Genomic DNA, 19699 nt, shown 5'->3' on the forward strand with positions numbered 1-19699 from the left:
CGTGAAGTTTGACCTTATATCTTGGGTGTGATTCATCTTTCCTACCTTATTCCTGGCTAAAAGCAGTTGTTTGCAGTGAGCTGTGGAGGCTTTTGCTGTGGTCATTTACAGATGAGGGGCTCTCTGAAAGGGTGACTCACCTTAAGGCTGTTGATCTCATTCAGAGCAGCATAAATCTCCTTGGAAGTCCTTGTAAAGTTTGGAATTGCATTTATTAGTTAACCTTAAGTAAATGTAAAGTTAGTTTCTCTTTGCTGTGAAGCATCTGGGGCAGTACCTGTGTAGATACAGGCTTTTCTCTTGAACTAAAGGGAGCCTTGGCTAAATTTAGACCAGATGAATAGTGATGGATGGTGAAAACGAGATCGATTCTATCTGGTTTCTCTGTATGATTTATGGCTAGGCCAACTTCTAAGCTAAAAGGGAGTCATATGATGATTAGTGCTCAGTGCCTTCTTACACTAATGCGTATGAAGTAGAAGTCAGTCAGCAAATAATGAACTCTAAAACATCCAATAATGGTAGGTTTTCCAGCTTTTTTCATTGTTTGGAGGTGGAAGGTGATGTAATGCAAATTCAGTACCTTTCTGAAATCACTAAAGTCGTATAGTGAAAGATTGACCTAGATGATGGAGACCGAGCCTTTAACAATGTCCTTGAAAGGAACTGGCTCAAACACAACCAGCAACACAAGTAGTCTTGTATGGTGACTTAACTAGTGAGCAGCTAGTTGTCACATCAGTCTTTTGGAGCAGTTGCTGGGAGGACAGAGGCTAGCAAAGCTGGCAGGAGGGCTTTGTTTCTTTTTTCCTTTAAACTCCTATCTAAACATCAGTCTAAACTCTAAAGCGTTGGTTTGCTTAAGGTCTGACTCTGCACTTGCGGGCTTGATGTGGATTCTGGATGCAAAGGGAACATCTTCTCTAAAAGTACTTCTAATGCTCTATTTTTCCTGGTTTTGTCCATTTGTGCACACCAGCCCATTCTGCTGAACCAGCTCTACTGTGCTGCACTTAACATCCAGTTCGCCCTGAGGACAATGCCAGGCCAAAGTCACATATTCTAGTCTTTATCCGCTCCTTTAAGCTGTTTAATTCTTTGCTTATCGATAACAATGTCTCACATGCCAGAACCACAGACAATGCCTGGTTCCTCAAACCGTGCTTCCTCTTGATGACCCAGCAGGTAGACTCCAATTGCTACATAAGTGGTTTTGTCTCTCCTGTCTTTGTTGTGTGTCCTTCTTTCCAACAGTGGAGAGCAGAGCAATGGACTGGGCTAAATACACCCTGATAAGCAGGGTACTTCTAATCCCCCCTAACTGCTTCTGCAGCTTTTTCTTGATCAGTTATTCTACAATGGCTTTATTGCAGTCTTTGCTTTTCAAGGTGCACCACAGCCAGCAGAAAGAGCCGGATGCAGGTCCTGCTGTTGCACTTCTTAATATAGCACCCTCTGAAATGTGCTGGAAGGTCTGTCTTTCCCCATCTGCGGCATCGCCAGAGTTTTAGCTGTCTCATCAAAAGCCTGTTCCTGAGATGTGCTGGGCGCTCCCAGGGCTTTGTGGAGCTCCCCTGGTGCTGTCACAAGTGGTGACACTGTGGGCCCCATGGGGCTGAAGCCTGTTTGAAAAACCAACCTGTGAAGTGCTGACGTGGGTATTGCCACTAACAGCTTGTGCTGACCCAGACATCCAGGCTGGCTGCTCCTGAAGCTTTGGAGGAGTAAGGAGCTGTTATATAGGTGTTTCAGAGGAACAGGGTGAGGTTTGAAGGAGAGGTTTTTAAGAAGATTAGGAATGACACGGTGGAAATGCTCCATCCCCAGCAGTGACAGCAGGAGATGTTGTTTAGGATCAAACCTGGCTACTTCCTGAAGTTCATTTACTGCAGAATGTGTTGGTTTTCTCCAGTCAAAATATTAACGTGAAAGGATGCTATAACTAGCTGTCCTCATCCTAGGGGTTTTCCAGGGGCCTTGGCACCCCAAAATGAAATGATAGTAGCTGAGTGCTTTTGAGGATGGACCAGCTCCATCAGGAAGCATGAAACAGGGACTGATCAAAGTCAATTCTCATATTGTTACTCTAACCTGCAGCCCCACCACCCTTTCTATCCCCAGGAGAGGTAAAGCTGGGCTGCAGCAAAACCTCCTGGTGGGACCATCACCTCTGTGGTTGTGCTGCTGCTCCAGGTTTATTAGTTAGGCAGAGAGCAGTCTGAATCCAAATGTCATTTTGGGTTTGCACAAAGGTTTAGGCCAGCTGGTACCTACCCCCATGTCTCATTTTATGCTCAGGTTTATCAGCTGCAGAATTCCTGTCTTTTGGGGCAGCTTCAGACCCATTGCTGTTGTGGGTTGTGGTCATGGTGTTTCTGGTAGTGAATGTGCATGGAACTCTGCTGTGGCCCTGTTGCAGGTCAAATGCTGGATGTCACTGTCATCCCACTGATCCCTTCATTGCAGCTCTGGAGGCTTTGCTTGAGCTTAAGAGGTGGTTGTGAGTAGCTTCAGCCCTCAGTGACAACCAAACAAGGGTGAAAAGTAGCAAGGATGGAGAAGAAGGTAGATGAGGAGTAGCTGAGCTGGTTGTCCAGGACCAAATCACCGATCTCTTCAGGCTGTATAAGGTGATCCCAGATGCCCCATGAATCAAGCGTTGTCACCCACCCTCGGCACATAGATGTGCTGCCCTGTGCTCTTCCAGCAGGGAACTGTTTATAACTGGGCAATGAATCCTGCGGTGTTAGGTTGTGTGGAGTTATTTATGGGAAGGAAGGGGTCCCACAGCAGTTCTAATTTCATGCATGAGTAATTCTTGTGTGTCCCTGACATGTTTTGTTCCCCTAAGCCTGGGCCTTGCCTGATGTAGAGGGATGCTCACGGGTGTCAGCAGTGTTGGAGTCAGAGCCTCTCACATCTCACCTGGTTTCCCTGGCCATAAACTACACTGAAATGCAATTATTATTCAGGAGCCCTCCAGGAGTGCCTTTTAACTGAAGTCAAGTGCAGAGTTATTAGCAGAAGTTGTGGGAGCTGTTATGCAGCCCTGCTTGAAGCCATGGGGAACTAGAAAGGAGGAAGGGGGAGAAACTCAAGACATGGGAAAGATGGAGGTAAGGAGAGCTAATAGGGTAATAATGTGCCTGATAAGCACATAAATAAATCCCTCCCCATCCTGGCTGGCTGTGCAGCTGCAGTCAGTCACTGTTGCCTGACCTTGGTTGGTCCCTATGCCCAAGCTGTGTCTGTGGCCGGTTGGCAGCCACAGTGTCACATCTATGCCCCAGACTCTTCCTGCTGGCAGCACTCGCATCACAGCAGCCCTGCTCTCCCAGACAAGCTTCCTTTCTGCCTTGATGTTGATGTAACTCGGCTGGGCTGCCCTGGATTTCACTGAGGATGGAGGGAAGGAGGAGGGAGACTTGCCTCAATTGCCGAGTTCCTCTCTCCAAACCCCACGTGGCATAAAAGGGTAGGGATTTATATGGCATCAGCAATACACCGCTGTGGCACAGCCACCTTTAGGTTGGGGGCTGTGTCCACTTGCTGCTGCACATGGCTTGTCTTGGTGCATGGGTGCTGGAACCAGGAAGGATGGAGCCAAACGTGAGTTCAGGATGCTTTGGGGCGGCAGAGCTTTGCTTGCTGCTGTGGAAATAACAGAATTTACCAGAAAACAGTGGATTTTAAAGCACCTGTCAGATGGAGCTTTGCTTTTTCAGAGCAGCACACAGCTGTTAAATGCTGGTTTGTTGGGGCAGTGCTCCTTGAATGCCACGGGTCTTAGGGAAGCTGTGGGAACCTGCTGTAGTCAATCACGTAGGACTCCTGCTGCCGAGGAGGGCGGATGTCTCATTTTCCCCCCTCTCTCCTAGCAGTACTCTCTGCTGTTGCTTTTGGCTCCAATCTTTCCACCCATCCACCCACCGGCCTTTTATTCACCAAAGGGTGTAGAAGAATTTGAGGCAAAAATAAATGAGTTTGGTTTCACCCACCATCGCCGCCGGGTGCGTGGGGGGAGCTGTGCAGCTCATGACAGAGGAGAAGAGCAGGGGAGGAGGACTGCGAGCACAGGCAGGGAACTGCATGGCCTTGGGCAGGAGCAGGGGGTGCTTTGGGTGCAGGATGAGCAGCCAGCGTGGTGCCAGTGCTCTGGGGAAGTCATCGGGGTTGTGGAGCCTGAGGGCAGCCTGTGCCAAAGGAGAGGGGTGGGTGGATTAGAAAGATGCTCTCTTTTGGTCCTCAAAAGCTGGGAATCAGCCTTAAATTTAGAGCAGAAAGACACTGCCATCATGTGTGCTTTCAGGCCCTGGGTGCCATCAGCTGAGAAAGCTGTGACTTGCTGTGAAGCATGAAAAACCCCAAATCATCTTCCTTGTTACACACATCACAGTCATCTTGTGCTTTTTCCATAGGTGTGTGCATTCCAATTACTTTTCCTGTAGAATGGTTTGGGTTGGAAGAGACATTTTACCGCTCATCCAGTTCGACATCTTTCAATAGACCAGGTTGCTCAAAGCCCCATCTGACCTGATCTTGAACACTGACAGAGATGGGGCACCCACAGCCTCTTTGGGAAACCTGTGCCTGTTTCTCATCCCCTCATTGTAGAGTATTTCTTCCTTTATTATGTCTTTCACCTCTCAGGATCCTGCAGTTGAGGCTCTGCATGGTGAGGCAGTGGGCTGGGGGAGTGGAGACAAGGCTGCTTCTCCTCTGCCTTTTGGCAGCCTGGAGGGATAGATCAAGAGGCAAGGGACAGCACTGCAAAGAGGCTTGTTGTTTGGCTGTAAACAGCTAATGCCCCCAGTGGGTACCTCCAGCACTCCAGGGTGGCATTAAGGGGCAGCTGTAGTTAAATTCAAGATGTCCACGAAGAGCAGACCTCATAGTGAGCTGGAAGGGCTTTGGATGGCCATAGCGATGAATTCAGAGGGGACAGCAGAAGGTGGAGGTGGATGGAAGTGAAGGCAGAGAGGCTGCCACGAGATGAGCATGTGAAGGGCAGGGAGAGTTGTAGCCGCTGGGGTTTGTGTTTATCTTTGCTGCAGTGATTATTTTCAGATAGTGGTGTGAGAGAGTAAACCGTCAGCCCCTGCTATTAATAGAGCTGCAAACACGACTGCTGCTGCTGACAGGTGAGATGAAGTTAATTTAGGTATGAGAGTGCACAAACAAGACAGGTCCTGAGTCAGTCCCTTCGGTCCAGAAAAGATGGGGAAGAGACCCCCTCCAGCCCTGAGGAGGAGCAGTGTGGGGTGGCTTTCCTGGGATGCTTCCACCCCTCTCCATAATAAGCACTGCTGGGTATGGTGAGGAGCTGCTGGGATTGCTGAAACAGGTTGGTTAACAGCAAACTGGAGACCTTCAGGTTTCCTGCTCTGAAATGGGAAGGTTTTCCCAGACGAGGGAGGGTCTTAGCCCAAAGCAGCTCCTGATAGGAGCTCAAACCAGCTTTCGGTAGCAAATCCCCATCCGAATGGAATGCAGCCCCCCAAAAGATGGATTTGACAATCTCATGGGTGAAAGCTTCTCCTGGGCTTGTCACCTTGTGAAATTCAAGATGCCTTTATTAGGCTGAAGGATGTGGCTGCTGGTGATGCTCAGATCAAACACAAGGTGGGCAGCAGGGTGAAAGTCTTGGGGATTGATGGTGCTGGTGTAAACAAGAGCTGAGCACAGCTCACATTGTTTGAGCAGATGTGTCCTGTCTGCCGCTAATTGTAAGCATTTGCGTGCACAACACACTGGGAGATGTGCCAGATACAGTTTCTTTCTGCATTGAACTCAAAATCATTATAATTAAGCCTTAAAGTTGTAAGTAAAAGCTAACAAGGAGTGTGGGTTTACCATCATGCCGCTTGCACCCAGGCTGGTACCCACTGGGATGGATGGGTGTGAGGGCACAGGCTCTGTCCTGGAGGGTGGTTGGAGGGGTGAGAAGGGCCTTGTGGGCTCTGCTGTGATGGGCACATCCAGGTTTGGGTTTTACATAGGCAGAAGACCCAAAAATACTAGAAACGTGCCATTTTGCAATTGTGGGAAGCGTTGCTGAGTGAGTGTTAGCAGCCTCTTGGGCTTGGTAGGCACAGAGGAGAGATGCTTGCTAAGAAAGGAATAATCAGGAATAGAAACAGGAAGCATTTGGAGAAACAATTCCATAATCTCAGGCTGAGAGGAGCCTGGGTTGGCATCTCTGTCTGGGGAACACAAGACAGGCTTGGTGAGAAGCAGCTCCAGGAGTCACTGCCATGCACAGGGCTGGGTGACAGGGATGTGGTGGCAGTGACACTGGTTGATGGCTGTGTTGTGGTGCATCTGGGGGCTGCCTCTTGACTGGGTGGTGATGGACACAGCACTCTGTGTCCCAGGGGAGCATCCCATCTCTGATCCTCAAACACAGGGGTACACGTGAACCCCCTTTTGGACTACCCCACAGGAGCTGAAATTGGTGGCCGTGCATGGAGGGGTGAGGGTCATTGTAGCCCTTATTTTGTGATGTGTTTGCCAGGCAGCCAGGTGGATCGGCTGGGATTGTGTTGGGCAGATCCACCACATAGAGTCATAGAATGCTTTGACTTGGAAAGGACCTTAAGATCATCCAGTTCCAGCCCCCTTGCCAGGGGCAGGGACACCTCACACTAAACCACATCACTCAAGGCTCTGTCCAACCTGGCCTTGAACACTGCCAGGGATGGAGCATTCACAACCTCCCTGGGCAACTCATTCCAGCACCTCACCACCCTTACAGTAAAGAATTTCTTCCTTATATCCAGTCTAAACTTCCCCTGTGTCAGTTTGAACCCATCACCCCTTGTCCTGTCATAGAATCATAGAATGATAGAATAGTTAGGGTTGGAAAGGACCTTAAGATCATCCAGTTCCAACCCCCCTGCCATGGGCAGGGACACCTCACACTAAACCATATCATCCAAGGCTCTGTCCAACCTGGTCTTGAACACCACCAGGGTTGGAGCATTCACAGCTTTCCTGGGCAACCCATTTCAGTGCTTCACCACCTTTACAGCAAAAAACTTCCTCCTTCTACCCAATCTAAACTTCCCCTGTTTAAGTTTTAACCCATTACCCCTTGTCCTGTCACTACAGTCCCTAATGAAGAGTCCCTCCCCAGCATCCCTGTAGGCCCCCTTTAGATACTGGAAGGCTGCTATGAGGTCTCCATGCAGCCTTCTCTTCTCCAGGCTGAACAGCCCCAACTTTCTCACCCTGTCTTCATATGGGAGGTGCTCCAGTCCCTGATCATCCTCGTGGCCTCCTCTGGACTTGTTCCAACAGTTCCATGTCCTTTTTATATTGAGGACACCAGAACTACAAACAATACTCCAAGTGAGGTCTCACAAGAGCAGAGTAGAGGGGCAGGATCACCTCCTTTGACCTGCTGGTCACGCTCCTTTTGATGCAGCCCAGGATACAGTTGGCTTTCTGGGCTGCAAGTGTACACTGAAGCTGGCTCATGTTCATTTTCTCATCAACCAACACCCCCAAGTCCTTCTCCACAGGGCTGCTCTGAATCTCTTCTCTGCCCAACCTGTAGCTGTACCTGGGATTGCTCTGACCCAGGTGTAGGACCTTGCACTTGTCATGGTTAAACTTCATAAGGCTGACATCCACCCACCTCACAAGTGTGTCAATGTCCCTCTGGATGGCATTCCTACCCTCCAGCGTATTAGTGAACCACACAGCTTGGTGTCATCTGCAAACTTGCTGAGGGTGCACTCAATCCCACTGTCCATGTCACCAACAAAGATGTTGAACAAGACCGGTCCCAACACCGATCCCTGAGTAACCACTAGTTACTGTCACTACAGTCCCAGATGAAGAGTCCCTCTCCAGCATCCTTGTATCCCCCTTCAGACACTGGAAGGCTGCTCTGCAGTCACCACACATTGAGCAGTTCAAAGCAGCTCTGGAGCAGCAAGAGGCGAGCTCTCAGCCCTGTGATTTGTATTCGCAGGGAAGGCGACTGCTGGGTTTCAGCTCTTTGAGGTGTTCGTCTGAGGTTGTGTGTGAATAAATGACGTCTTGAGGTGCAGGTGACTGCAGGGAACAAGCTGCACTTTCACTGTGGCAGCGGAAGAGACAACTGCTCCTGATAAATGGGTCAGGATGGGTCCTAGAGTTTCAGAAATTAGCTGTTGACCTAGATAGCGACAGCAGGATGACTTGCAGTGGGAACAGAAGTGAGCATCACTCTGAAGGTGGGCACGAGCCTGGTGTGCTGAGTTGAACCTGGGCTGGTTCCCTGCACTTCCTTTGTGCCAGCCTTTTCCTTGGCAGCTGGGCTGTGCCATGGGGAAGGGTGGGAAACCTTGGGCATCTCTTTCTGATGGCTTCAGTGGGCTGTGAGGGGTGTTTGTCCTGCAGGCAGCAGCACCATGGAGCACCTCCTACCCCGTGCTTTGCTCTCCTTCAGTAGCAGAGGGCTCTGAGTTGCCTCATTCATGTCCCTGCCCCTCATTTGCAGAGGGAGCGGTGCCCTGCACCCCTGAGCATCCACCTGGGCTATTCAGTGCCAGTCCTTATGGACGTGTGCCATGCCATGCATGGGGAGGTTGGCAGGGTTGATGCTAAAGATAGAGCCCAAGTCAGGTTTTCTTCTCCTTAGCACTGGGAAAGAAGGCCAATGCCTGTGGCAGGTTGCGGTGTGCCAGGGTTTCCCCTGTGATGGGGTCCTCTTCCTCTGGATGAAGCCATGTTTCTCCTGAGCACAGATAGTCAGCACTTTCCTTCCCCCTGACAGACCTGTCCATGCCCCTTGGTAGCTGCAGTAATTGAATATTGGCTTTTTTGGGTGTTAATTAAGCAATATCCAAGCTAAGGTTGTAGTTGCCCTGTGCTGATGTTGGTCTTTTCAGTTCAATTGAAGACACTTTTCCTTCACCAGGACTTCCTGTAAAGATCTTTAGTTAAGACCTGAGTAATTCACTGCTTGAATTTCATTTAAGTCCCCATGCTGGTGGGGCCAAGTGCTACTGCAGTAGTCCACAGTTACAGCAGTTTCCAGTGGCATTGGCTTTAACATTTGCTCCATACAAGCAGTGGGATGGAATGGCATCAGTGCTTCTCTCCAGTGAAGTCCAGTTTTATTTGAGCTTCATAACTGGGGCTGTAGTTGGAGTGCTTGGCACCCTGGGGTACTTGCCTTGAGCCCAGCTGGATGCCCTTCAAGTTGCTGGGCTTTGATTAGGTTGGGTTTTGCTTTGGCTGCTTGAATGCATCATTTGCTCTACCAAGCCTTCAGCCCCATGGCAGGGTGCCAGTGCTGACCCCCCTGCGCACTGAAAGTGCAGCCTCTTGGTTAAGCCACATTCCTGGAGCATTGTGTCTGCTGACCAGAGCTGGGGCACAATTAAGAGTAGGCTGGTTTTGCTCGCTGGTTAAACCCTACATGGTTTTGATCTGAGTTGCTTGAGCACCATGTTTCCAGCTCTTGAGATACTCTTGCTTGGCACTCTCCAGCAGAAGCATAGCAGCTGCAAAGCAAGGGGGACCTGGCCACAAGAATCCCAACCTGTGGGGGGAAGGAGGGGTTGGTGAGCCTGGTCTTGCACAGATGCTCTTTCTGGGTGTGTATGTGGTGTTTTCCCTTGTTAGTGCTCTGCCCTTTCATCATCAGTTGCCCATCATGTACCACTGTAAGCTGAGGATCACTGCCCATCTGTACTTCATAAAGCTTGGTCCCTAGGAATCTTGTTTTGGTTTGTAGTCATTTTCCTTGGGAAAACAACATTCCCTTCACAGCATCAAGGGAAAAGACAGAGGTCATTAGTCCCCACATGTGGCAGAGGGGCAATTTCTGACCCCAAGCCCACCTCCCATCACTGTGATTGTCAATGGGTGCTTTACCTGCCTTCCCCATCCAGGGTAGCCAGTGGCTACATGTGCTGCTTTATCTCCTGCAGGCTCCTGCTTCTGGGTCGCCGTCCTGGACGGCAATGTGGTGGGGATTGTGGCAGCACGGGGCAACGAGGAGGACAACACAGTGGAGCTGCGCCGCATGTCCGTCGACTCCAACTACCGCGGCAAAGGGATCGCCAAGGCCCTGGGCCGCAAAGTGCTGGAGTTCGCCATGCTCAACAACTACTCCTCCGTCGTGCTGGGCACCACAGCCGTGAAGATGGCAGCCCACAGGCTCTATGAGTCCTTGGGGTTCAAGCATGTGGGTGTTGTTGAACATTACGCCCTGCCAGGGATGACACGCTCCTTACTGGAGAGAATGTTCTTCCAGCTCCGCTACCACCGCTACCGCCTGCAGCTGCGGGAAGAATAGAAACCCGACCGACCAAACGAAACCAACGAAATATCCGTTTTCTTTCTCCTTCCTTCTCCCCTTCAATAATAATAAACCTCCCTCCTCCTCCTCCTCCTCGTCACCCGATTCTGCCGCTTGTTGGGTTGAGTCTTTGTTTTCCCTCATGTCACCTCTTGGTTTGCTCCGTGCAGCTCCATGGCCCGGCCGAGCAGCGCTCCTTCCTCGCATGCTGCAGGTGGTGGTGCTGGGAGTCCTGCGACGCGGCGGAGCGGAGCGGCGGCCTCTCCTCCCCAGGTACCTCCGGAAAGCACAGGAACTCAACTGCGAAACAGTTAGCACTGCTCTGGTGTACATAGTCTCCTCCCAATGTAAGATAACATAGCCACGCGTTCATGGTAGTGCAGAAAATATTACTTGAATGCAGTTTTCAGTATTTCGGGCACCAGTCAGTAGAATATGCATTTGTCTTACCATTAGTTACCGGTCAATAGATTTCAGAGACAAGGTTGGGGGGGACGACAACAGGTTCTCCCCCCCAAACCTAACCCGCTTGCTCCAATGCATGAAGAGGAAAGCGCGTGCACGCACTCACACATGGCACTGCCGCCACGGCACTGGTGTTGCACTTTTATTGGGATGTGCCTCATTCTGCCAAATTCCCGAGAGACCCTGGGTGCATCCGGTAACCACGACTCCGCTCCATTCCCCCGCTCCCCTTCTCCTTCCTAAGCCAGCACGGACTGGGACCGGCTGAACTCTGAGCCCCATTGTACCATAGCGTGAAGTTAAGATCAAACCTAAGTATCTCCCACGCTGTTCCGTAGCCACGCGTAACCTGCAGTCCTGGGCCAGGCTCCGCATGTGCGTTGGACTTTGACTTTGCTGCCTTTTGGGGGTTGTTTTTTGTCTGTTTTTGTTCCATTTTTAAGGGTTGTTGGGGTCTTTTTTCCCTTGTTGGTTTTTTTTTTAGTTGTTGTTATTATTTTTAGTTTTGGCTTTTGCTGAATGGTGTCATTGAGGCGTAATGGAGGCTGCAGTTCCTATGGCAACACATTTGCACATTAATGTGCGCACCAAATCTAACCACTTCAGAGAAGCAACGTGTGACAGATAATAGCGTTTTGGGGGAAGCTGGGGGGTTGGGGGGGGAGCATACTTACTATCTTAACCAGCTGCTTGTTTGATAAATGTAGATGGCCTCACTGCAGCCTTCCATCAAAGGTAATTAACTGCTTTAATGATGTCAGATTTGTGAATTGTACAATGCAAAAAGCAATGCAAAGCAGATTCGGCATGTGTCTGTACCCGGTATGTATGTACAGTGCCTGCCAACTAAAGAATAACCAAGACTACAGCTTCTTCTAGCCTGAGATATCAACTTTTATAACTTATTTAAACAAATAGCAACTCTGCATGAATTACACCTTGGGGAAAAAGAAGGTCGGTAGGTTTTAACTTTTAAAGCGTGGTATCAGAAGTATACAGAAAACCATTTCTGGCTGCACTTAATTTGGGGTGGGTGGAGGGGTTCAGCTCCGTTAATACATTTAAAGGGAAAACCCCTTTAATTTAGTTCCTGGGGGAAAAAAAGAAGTTACTATTTTATGAAGTATTACGTGTGTGTGCGGGGGGGGGAAACCCCACCACCTATCATGATAAACTTGATGAAAGGGTAGAGCATGTGTTAACCACGCTTGCACTTGCAAACACAATGGAAGCATCAGTGGGAGAGCCTCAGAGAAGGGAGGTGGTGTGGGGGGAGAGTAGAGGAGCTGTGGGGTGAATGGGGGGCAGACAGCATGGACCCACATGTGGGGTGCTGCCTGTGTCCCACTCCCAAGAGCTGTCCTTTCCTCTCCAGCCAAAAGCTCTCCCAGCACTGAGACGTGGCCGGTGATGCTGAATGGGAACAGCAGGGATGGGGCTCACCCCATCCCCGCTGGGGCCATGGACCAGGCACTGATGCAGGGGCACAACCCCGGTAGCACGCTCAGTGCTGGGTTCTGGCTGGGTCCAGCCTGCAGGGAGCCAGAGGGGCAGAGTCCCAGTGTGTGTCCCAGCAATAAAGGGGGAAGTGAGGATGGTGAAGGGCACTGTAGCAAGAGACCATGAGTTTAATTAATTAACAAAATTTCTGTATGGGGCACTATATTTTTAAGAGTCTTTCTATGCTGTACATTTCTCCTGAAGCTGAAATAATGTACTGTTGGTAGGGATTTTGTATAGTGTACAGAAATGGGCAGACTATTTTCTTGCTGCGTTCAGTGATTTATTACCCGAGGTTCAAATAGACAAATATAAAGTGTTAAAGTTGAAAGAAAAAAAATAACAAAAAAAGACAAAAAAAAAAAAGAAACCAAACCACAAAACAGTTTGTGCCTTTTTTTAGTTTATTTTTCTGTTGCTATAGAATCACTGCACTAAAACCTTTCCAGAGGGGAAAAAAAACAAAACCGTGTCTCTTAATAAGGGAGGAATACGTGAAGCCGAAATCGAGTGTTGGTTTTTTATTGGGGTATTTAATTAAAAAGAATGTTGCTGGTTTTATTTGATACCTGTGCCTTTGTAATAACACTCCACATCCTGTCAGAAAAGCCAAACCTGGAATAAATCCCATCAGATCCCACAGATGCAGAACTACCATCAGGTTACCAGTATTTCCTTTTAATGCTTGTAAACCTTAACTGATATTGCAGTACCTGATCGTAATGCCCTGTTGAGTTGCCTGGGCAGGGGGTGCTTTGGAAGGGTGCAGCTTTCGGGATGCTGTCTGCATTCCTCCCCAGGCACGCCGGATGCCAGAGATGCACCAATGAGGATTGAGTCGTTGCCACTTGGCCGGTAGCTGCCGAGCAAATTTATTCCCTTAAAGCTTCTGCCGGTTGCTTTGTGACCAGGCTGCTTGGAAGAATCCCAGCTGGTTGCTCCCAGCTCTCCAGCCGGGACAGCTCATTCCTGCAGGAAAGGGATCGCTGCCAAATCGGATGGGCTTTGCTCTCCTTGGAAGATGTTTCACCAGCCCAGGCAGGTGAAACACCATTGATCAAGCCCTGGGTTTTATTGGGAAGCCCATAGCTGCCAGAGGTGCAGCAGTGGAAGGGGGGTACAGGACCTCTGGTGGTGTTGCTGCTTTTCTATAGAATAGAATGCTCTGAATAGAATTAGACAAGGTTGGGCTTAAATGCACCAAGTGATACTGATGTTCAATTTGCATTCATGGGAAGCTTCCCTAAATGTGATAGCTTGGGCTCTGCTCTGGAGAAAGGATGCCAATGCCCTGGTCTCTGGACCATGCCAGGCTCACCTGCTGCCACCCAGGGTCCAGCCTGCCTTGCCCTGCTGCCTGACCATGGTGCAGGTCACAGGGTGATGGGTTGAGGTTGAACTGCCTTCAGCAGATCCATCTGCTCTGTCTGGTTTAGGATGTCCCATTGCCCTTCCACCAGGCGTGAGCATCACCTCCTGATTCTTCCCATCCCAGGTCAGCAAGTGGTTGGGTGCAGAGCAGCACATGATGGTTGTGAGTCCTGAGCTTGTGATCTGGGCCTACTGCCAGAAACTTTGAGATCCTATTGCCAGTTGTTGAGTCTTAATTCCAACAGAGACTCACATCAGTGTGAGGTGGGATTTGTTTTGACTGTTTCTTTTTCCAAGGATGTTTCTTGCTGGAACACAGGGAAGAGCAGAGCATGTCTTGTTCTTTAACCTTGGTTGGTATATGATAGGTAGTGAGACTGCTTCAGACTTAGGCAGAGGATATGTTGGAGATGTGAAGGAGCTTCCACAGCTGTGCCTGGTGCCTGTTTTCACCTTGCTGTGCTCACGGGTTATCAGATCCTGAGCAAACTGGCATCTCAAGCACATACAGTATTCAGCAATAAGCTCTGTGGGAAGCTGGGTCCCTGAACAGATCCAGGCCAATGATGCTGAGTAATCTAAACCAACAGAGAAAGTAATTCCCAATCTTACTTGAAAACCTTGAACTGGTGTTTGTTGTAAATTCAGACCATGTTTTCCCTCCGTGAAGCAGACAGCACTCGCAAGATGCTTAGATATTGCAGTTGTAAATCATCTCTGCTGGGAGATGCAGAAGAGTTTGGGGCATTGCCATCAGCCAAAGGCCGTTCTTTGCCCTCACCTTGCTGTTCCTGTCCTGTCTGTGGGACTATTTCTGAGCAACCCTTTGTCTCTCTGAGTGTGCTGCAGGCTGCACCTGCACAGGACCAAGCATCAGGAGCTGGGCTCTCCCCTGCATGGTCCATCTGCTCCTGTCTGAAGCACATAGAGATCAGGGAGCAGCCAGGGAAGCCGAAGAGAGAGGTGCATGGCCATGGCGCTTTCCAAGCTGGCCATTGTGGAAGCGAATAGCTGGCAGCACAGTCAGCCCTGCCAGGGAGAAAGAAACAGGCTTGGTTTTAAAAGAAGTTTATTGGAAGCAGGACCAGTTTAATGGTGTTATGAAGAGGCTGCAAGGATGCTCCATGGCTCCAGGTGCAGTAGTGCGGCAGGGTTGATCTGGTTGGCAGTGTGCAGGGGGGGTGGCATGGGGCACAGAAGCAGGACCTGATGCTGTAGAGGTAGTTGGACCCCAAACCCAGTGTCACAGCTCACAGGGCACAAGTCATTCTACTATGTGCAAAATGCACCTAAATTCAGTGCACTACCTTCAGTGCAAAGGGCCAGCTCTGCATCTTGACTTATTTCAGCACCACCCATCAATGAAGGCAGGAGTAAATGACACTGGGGACGTCTGTCCCCAGGGCTGGGACCTGGACTGTCATTTCCCCCTGCATTCGACGCATGGGCAATGAGGGTGATACTTCAGGTCATGATGTCTGAATTCAGTAATCCCTGTGTAGGAGCAGCAGGATTAAGGGTCAGCAAGTGGCTGTTGGTGTCCCAGTGCTGTGAGAGCAGAAAGTGCTGGGTGCCTGGTGTGGATCAGGCTCCTTTCTTGCTACAGCAACTGCGAGAACAAAGTCCTGTGGTCAGAATTCCCAAGGGAAGCGGGGTTTTGCAGAGCCTCATCGTGATCCTTCTGCTGCCCCTTGCTCACTGAACAGCAGCTCTGCTGCCTTTTAATTTGCCAGATTTGCTGACTGAGGTGCAAATTGATAGGGACTGACTGCAGGGATTTCCGAATTGCCAAACACACAAAGGCAGGAATCAGGTCCGGTTACCTCTGAATCAACAATCTCATTTTCAGAGTGCTGGGAGCCTCTCTCGTTAGCACCGGTGTGGTGCTGTTGGTATGCACTCTATTTAAAGCTTAATGAAGGCATTTTAATTCCATGCTAACTGGAGCCTTGTGGTGGAATATACCACACCGTGTAAAGAGAACTAAAACTAAGGGATGCAAACTGTTAAATAAGCTTTAAAATGCAAAAGGATTGTTTTATATTTTCTTTTTCTCCCTCAAACTAGATCCACACAGCAAACACACAGAGGTGTGCTCTTACATCCCTCAGTGATAGAGGCTGTGCACAGAGATCATGTTTATCTCCCACCAAAAATCTGCTGCCTGAGTGGTCCTTTGGAGCACCTTTCCTTGGAAATCAAAGAAGAGAATAATTTGAACAACAGAGTTTAGTTAAAACACAGTGACGTTTAGAACAGTGAGCTCTAAGTCAGTGTTTGGGGGTTGATCACTGTTTAAATCACTGTTCAGTGCTGTCTTTGTATCACACGATGGTCAGCCATGGGAGAGAATATGCTTTTAACAACTAAATAGTAGCAGGTGGATTTATTGAGATCAAGAGCATACAAACACCTAATGCAACTGTAAACTTATATACAAGTAACACGTTTGAATGCATTAGCAGCTACTGCTATGTAAGCATAATGAGCATACAGCTAACGTTGTTTTCCATTTCTTTTCCTCCAGAGCTTAGTCCTTCTGACCTGTAATCTGTATATTTGCTTTTATAAACATGTAATTAGGTTTCACAGGGCACCCATTGCTTTGTGAATTGTACTTATGATTGTGCTGGGCCCTTAGCTTTAAGCAATTCGTGTGCTTGTGTTATTTGATTAAAGCAAAAGTCTTGAGACAAATGCGGTAAAGGAAAAAGGAAGCTGTATTTTGGTGGTGGTCAGGAGATGTGTGGTGTGAATCTGGGACGTGTCCAATGTCAGTTGAAATAAAACCCAAACTGGAGCTAAATTGCTTACCAGAACTGCTCATGTTCAAGGCAGTGGCTGTTTAGATCATGGGTTACAGGCTAAACTCATGCCTGAATAGGAACTCGGATTTCCCCTGAGCAGCCTCTTACTCTGCATCTCCTCACTGTTGTACAAGACCGATGTGAAATTAGTCTTGTGTTTTCTATGTTCGGCATAGTGTGTACTGTACTTTGTAACGGGAAGTGGCTACAAGTCCTCAAAGATAAACTAACATATTTAAAACAGCAATAATTACCACTGTAAAGCAAACGAGCACGTGGGGAAGAGCACAGGGAGACAGCCTACGAAGGTGATACCGTTAGGAACACACTGGCATCAGTGCTGCTAATGCACCTGGGGAGCAGGGTTAAGTACTAGGAAAGGCCATCAGTCTTTGACTTCACCTTGGTAAAGAGTGTGCCCATGTAGGATCCCTCTGCCTGAATCGTTCCTCGGTGGTGTAAGGCCTTACCCAGTGCAGGTGTTTCACCACAGCTCTAAAGGGTGAGGTATTGCAGTTGCGTTCCTATTGGGAGAGACAGACACAGGGAAGAGCTGTCAGAGTGGCACAGAGGAAGGCGGATGCTCATTGCCGCAGTCCCGTGCCCCAGTGTGCTGTGCTACTGCACTGGTGGGGCTCCACAATAGTGGAAAATAGAATAAATGAATACACTTTGCTTAGAGAGGGAAGCAGAGTCAGCTCTGGTGCAAAGCTGTTTGCGTACGTATTGATACAACCCAGTTCCTGTAGCGAGTTAGCCCTTGGTGTGCTTTAGGCACTCGAGTTCCAGCCTACAAAGCATTATCCCGATGCAGCGTGGTCTCTCCATGTTCCATTGCAGAGCCCCGGGAGCCAGCCAGCTCCTGAGGGACAGAGGGTGTCCTTGGGCAGGGCAGGAGAGGTGCTCCGCATGGATGACTTGTAGGTACTTAAGTTCTGTTCCTGATGGCCGCTGTAACTGTGAAAATTAACCAGACCTGCTGTGATAAATTTGGTTATATAAGGTTTATTTGGTTAATTTTTTATAAGTGAAAACTGAAAAGATGAAAGAGAATTGTAATATGAGAGCAACTGCTGTAAATAATGTATGAATGAATAAAATCTAAAACTTATGTCAGTTCTTTCCTAAACTGTATTGCTGTCAAGTTACTGACACCGCAGTGCAGGCACTGTCTGCATCTTTTCCAGCTCCAGCATGGGCAAGCACCACTCATCCCTATATCTGTTGATAAATGGGGATGTATGTGTGGGTCATGCATGTCCTTGGATTATATTTCCACACTGACTAATGCTAACATGTTCAGAGGTGTGAATGTTCTTGGAGCTGCAGTGCTGGTTCTGCCCTGTGAGGGGGCTTTGCCTAACCTGAGGCCACCATTTGCCTTCATTTGCTGGTTGAACATTCCCACCCAAAATCCCACCTGAGCTCGGAGGTAGCCCCAGAATATGTCCCGTTGGAGCAGAGAGGACAAAATAAAAGCACACAGTGTCTTTCTTTCTGCTGCCAAGGACATGAAGCGATAGAGTGGGCTTTATTGCTGAGGATGCTTTCATGGTGGAGATGCTACTGTGTGTGGCTTGGGGTGTTCCCAAGCCCTTGTCTCTCCTCTGTGTGTTTCCTTTAGTTCAAACCAGCACAAACGGGTTGTTCCCACTCTTGTGCATTAGACCTGCACAAAGAGGCTATTTCTGACCAACTTTTCAGCATCCCTATGAGGCAGAGAAGTGTTAGTCTCAGTTTGGGGATGGAAATGGGGCTTCAGCCTTCAGCCCAATTAGATACAGTTGGAATAAACTGATCACTGCTGAAATGGCCTCTGGGGGTGTTTATTCCTGAAAAGCAGCAAACTGGCTCTGGACATGATCCAGGCAGCACCCCCAGCAAGGGCACTGGGTGCTATCACATTCCAGATGCGGGATGAGGCCTTGGGAAGTGCAGGGTTATCTGAGGAGCAGGCAGGCAGTGGTGTGAAGGGTTGATGCCTTTGGCTTGTGTGGATCCTGCCCCCATCACGTGTGTGCCTTATCCAGATGTGCAGACACCCCATAGCAGTATCACTCAGAGGGGTACATAATGCACCTCTGAGACTGACAGTGCAGTGCTGTGGGATCTGGGAGGGGAAAGGGCTGTAAGCTCATGCACATGCACAACCTTTTGTTTTGCACCAAAGCTACTCAAACCCTTCACCCGTTAGTAAAGTAACAGGGATTTGGCAACAAAAGCTATGTAGATTAGGAGCTGTATTGTGGGTGTGCCTTAAAGCACCGCAATTAGCTGCTGATTGGGCTCTAACTCTCCACTAAGGCCCCACATCCCTGTCCTGGTCTCCTTTTCTACTCCTTCACAGTGAATTGCTTTAGATAAAACATGGAGTTCATGGGGACAAGGACTTTGCCCCCATTCCCTGTGCTCCCAGGCACATGCCTCATGCTCTTCATGCGTCTGGACTTCAGGATCCCTCCCTCTGCCACAGGCTTCCCACCAAGATACACCTTAATGCCTCCCAAAAAGCCAAAGCAAACCAGTGACATGAAACCACCCCAAGCTGTGCCTTCTGCTGTGGCCTCCCCTCAGTGGCTTGATGCCCCCTCAAGTAAAGAAGAGGCCATGGCTGGAGCCAGGCAGGGGGGGGCCCAGGTCTAAAGGCTATGCTCATCCAGCCCAAAACCTGCTTTTAACTTGGCCAACCAGCCAAAATGTTCCATCTTCTTTCCTTTCCCCTTTCTTCTCTTTCCCTTTCCCTTCCTTCCATTTTCCTTTCCCTTTTCCCTTTCCCTTTCCATTTCCTTTTCCCTTTCCCTTTCCATTTCCTTTTCCCTTTCCCTTTCCCTTTTCCTTTCCCTTTCCCTTTCCCTTTCCCTTTCCCTTTCCCTTTCCCTTTCCCTTTCCCTTTCCTTCCTCTTGCCAAGAGACAGAGCTCTTCCCAGCCACACTCCACTACAATCCCCTGCTCATGCAGTCAACTCCTTCCTGCTGGCTGCTCTGTCTATCAGGTAGGCTGAGCAAATGCTGCTGTGGCAAGTTCTGGGGTCCTCTGGCTTCCCCCGGTCTCCCCCGTATCCCTACAGCTGCAGGGCTTGGGGTCATTCCATGTCTAGACTTCACCAGGAGTCAGAAGCAGGGATGAGCTTCTCCCACTCTTAAAGGCTGGGAGGTCTCAGAGCTCCTGCAGTCATTAGAAGGGGAAGGTTGAGCCTTCAAACCCAGGAAGCTCACACCAGAAAACTGATCTAGGATTGGAAGTTCTCAGATGAGTATT

At 49.2% G+C, this 19699-nt stretch overlaps 1 protein-coding gene across 1 annotated transcript in view; it reads left to right on the forward strand.

Annotated features, from left to right (window-relative positions):
* NAT8L (N-acetyltransferase 8 like) overlaps positions 1 to 11395 on the forward strand; it is a 28016-nt gene extending 16621 nt beyond the window's left edge. Inside the window, 1 exon segment of the mRNA XM_034064784.1 lies at positions 9927 to 11395. Coding sequence (XP_033920675.1) covers positions 9927 to 10294 — 368 coding nt within the window. The 3' untranslated portion in view covers positions 10295 to 11395.
* The last annotated feature ends 8304 nt before the right edge of the window (positions 11396 to 19699 follow it).

The sequence above is a fragment of the Melopsittacus undulatus genome, chromosome 7 (genome assembly GCF_012275295.1).
Source record: "Melopsittacus undulatus isolate bMelUnd1 chromosome 7, bMelUnd1.mat.Z, whole genome shotgun sequence".
Lineage (NCBI taxonomy): Eukaryota > Metazoa > Chordata > Aves > Psittaciformes > Psittaculidae > Melopsittacus > Melopsittacus undulatus.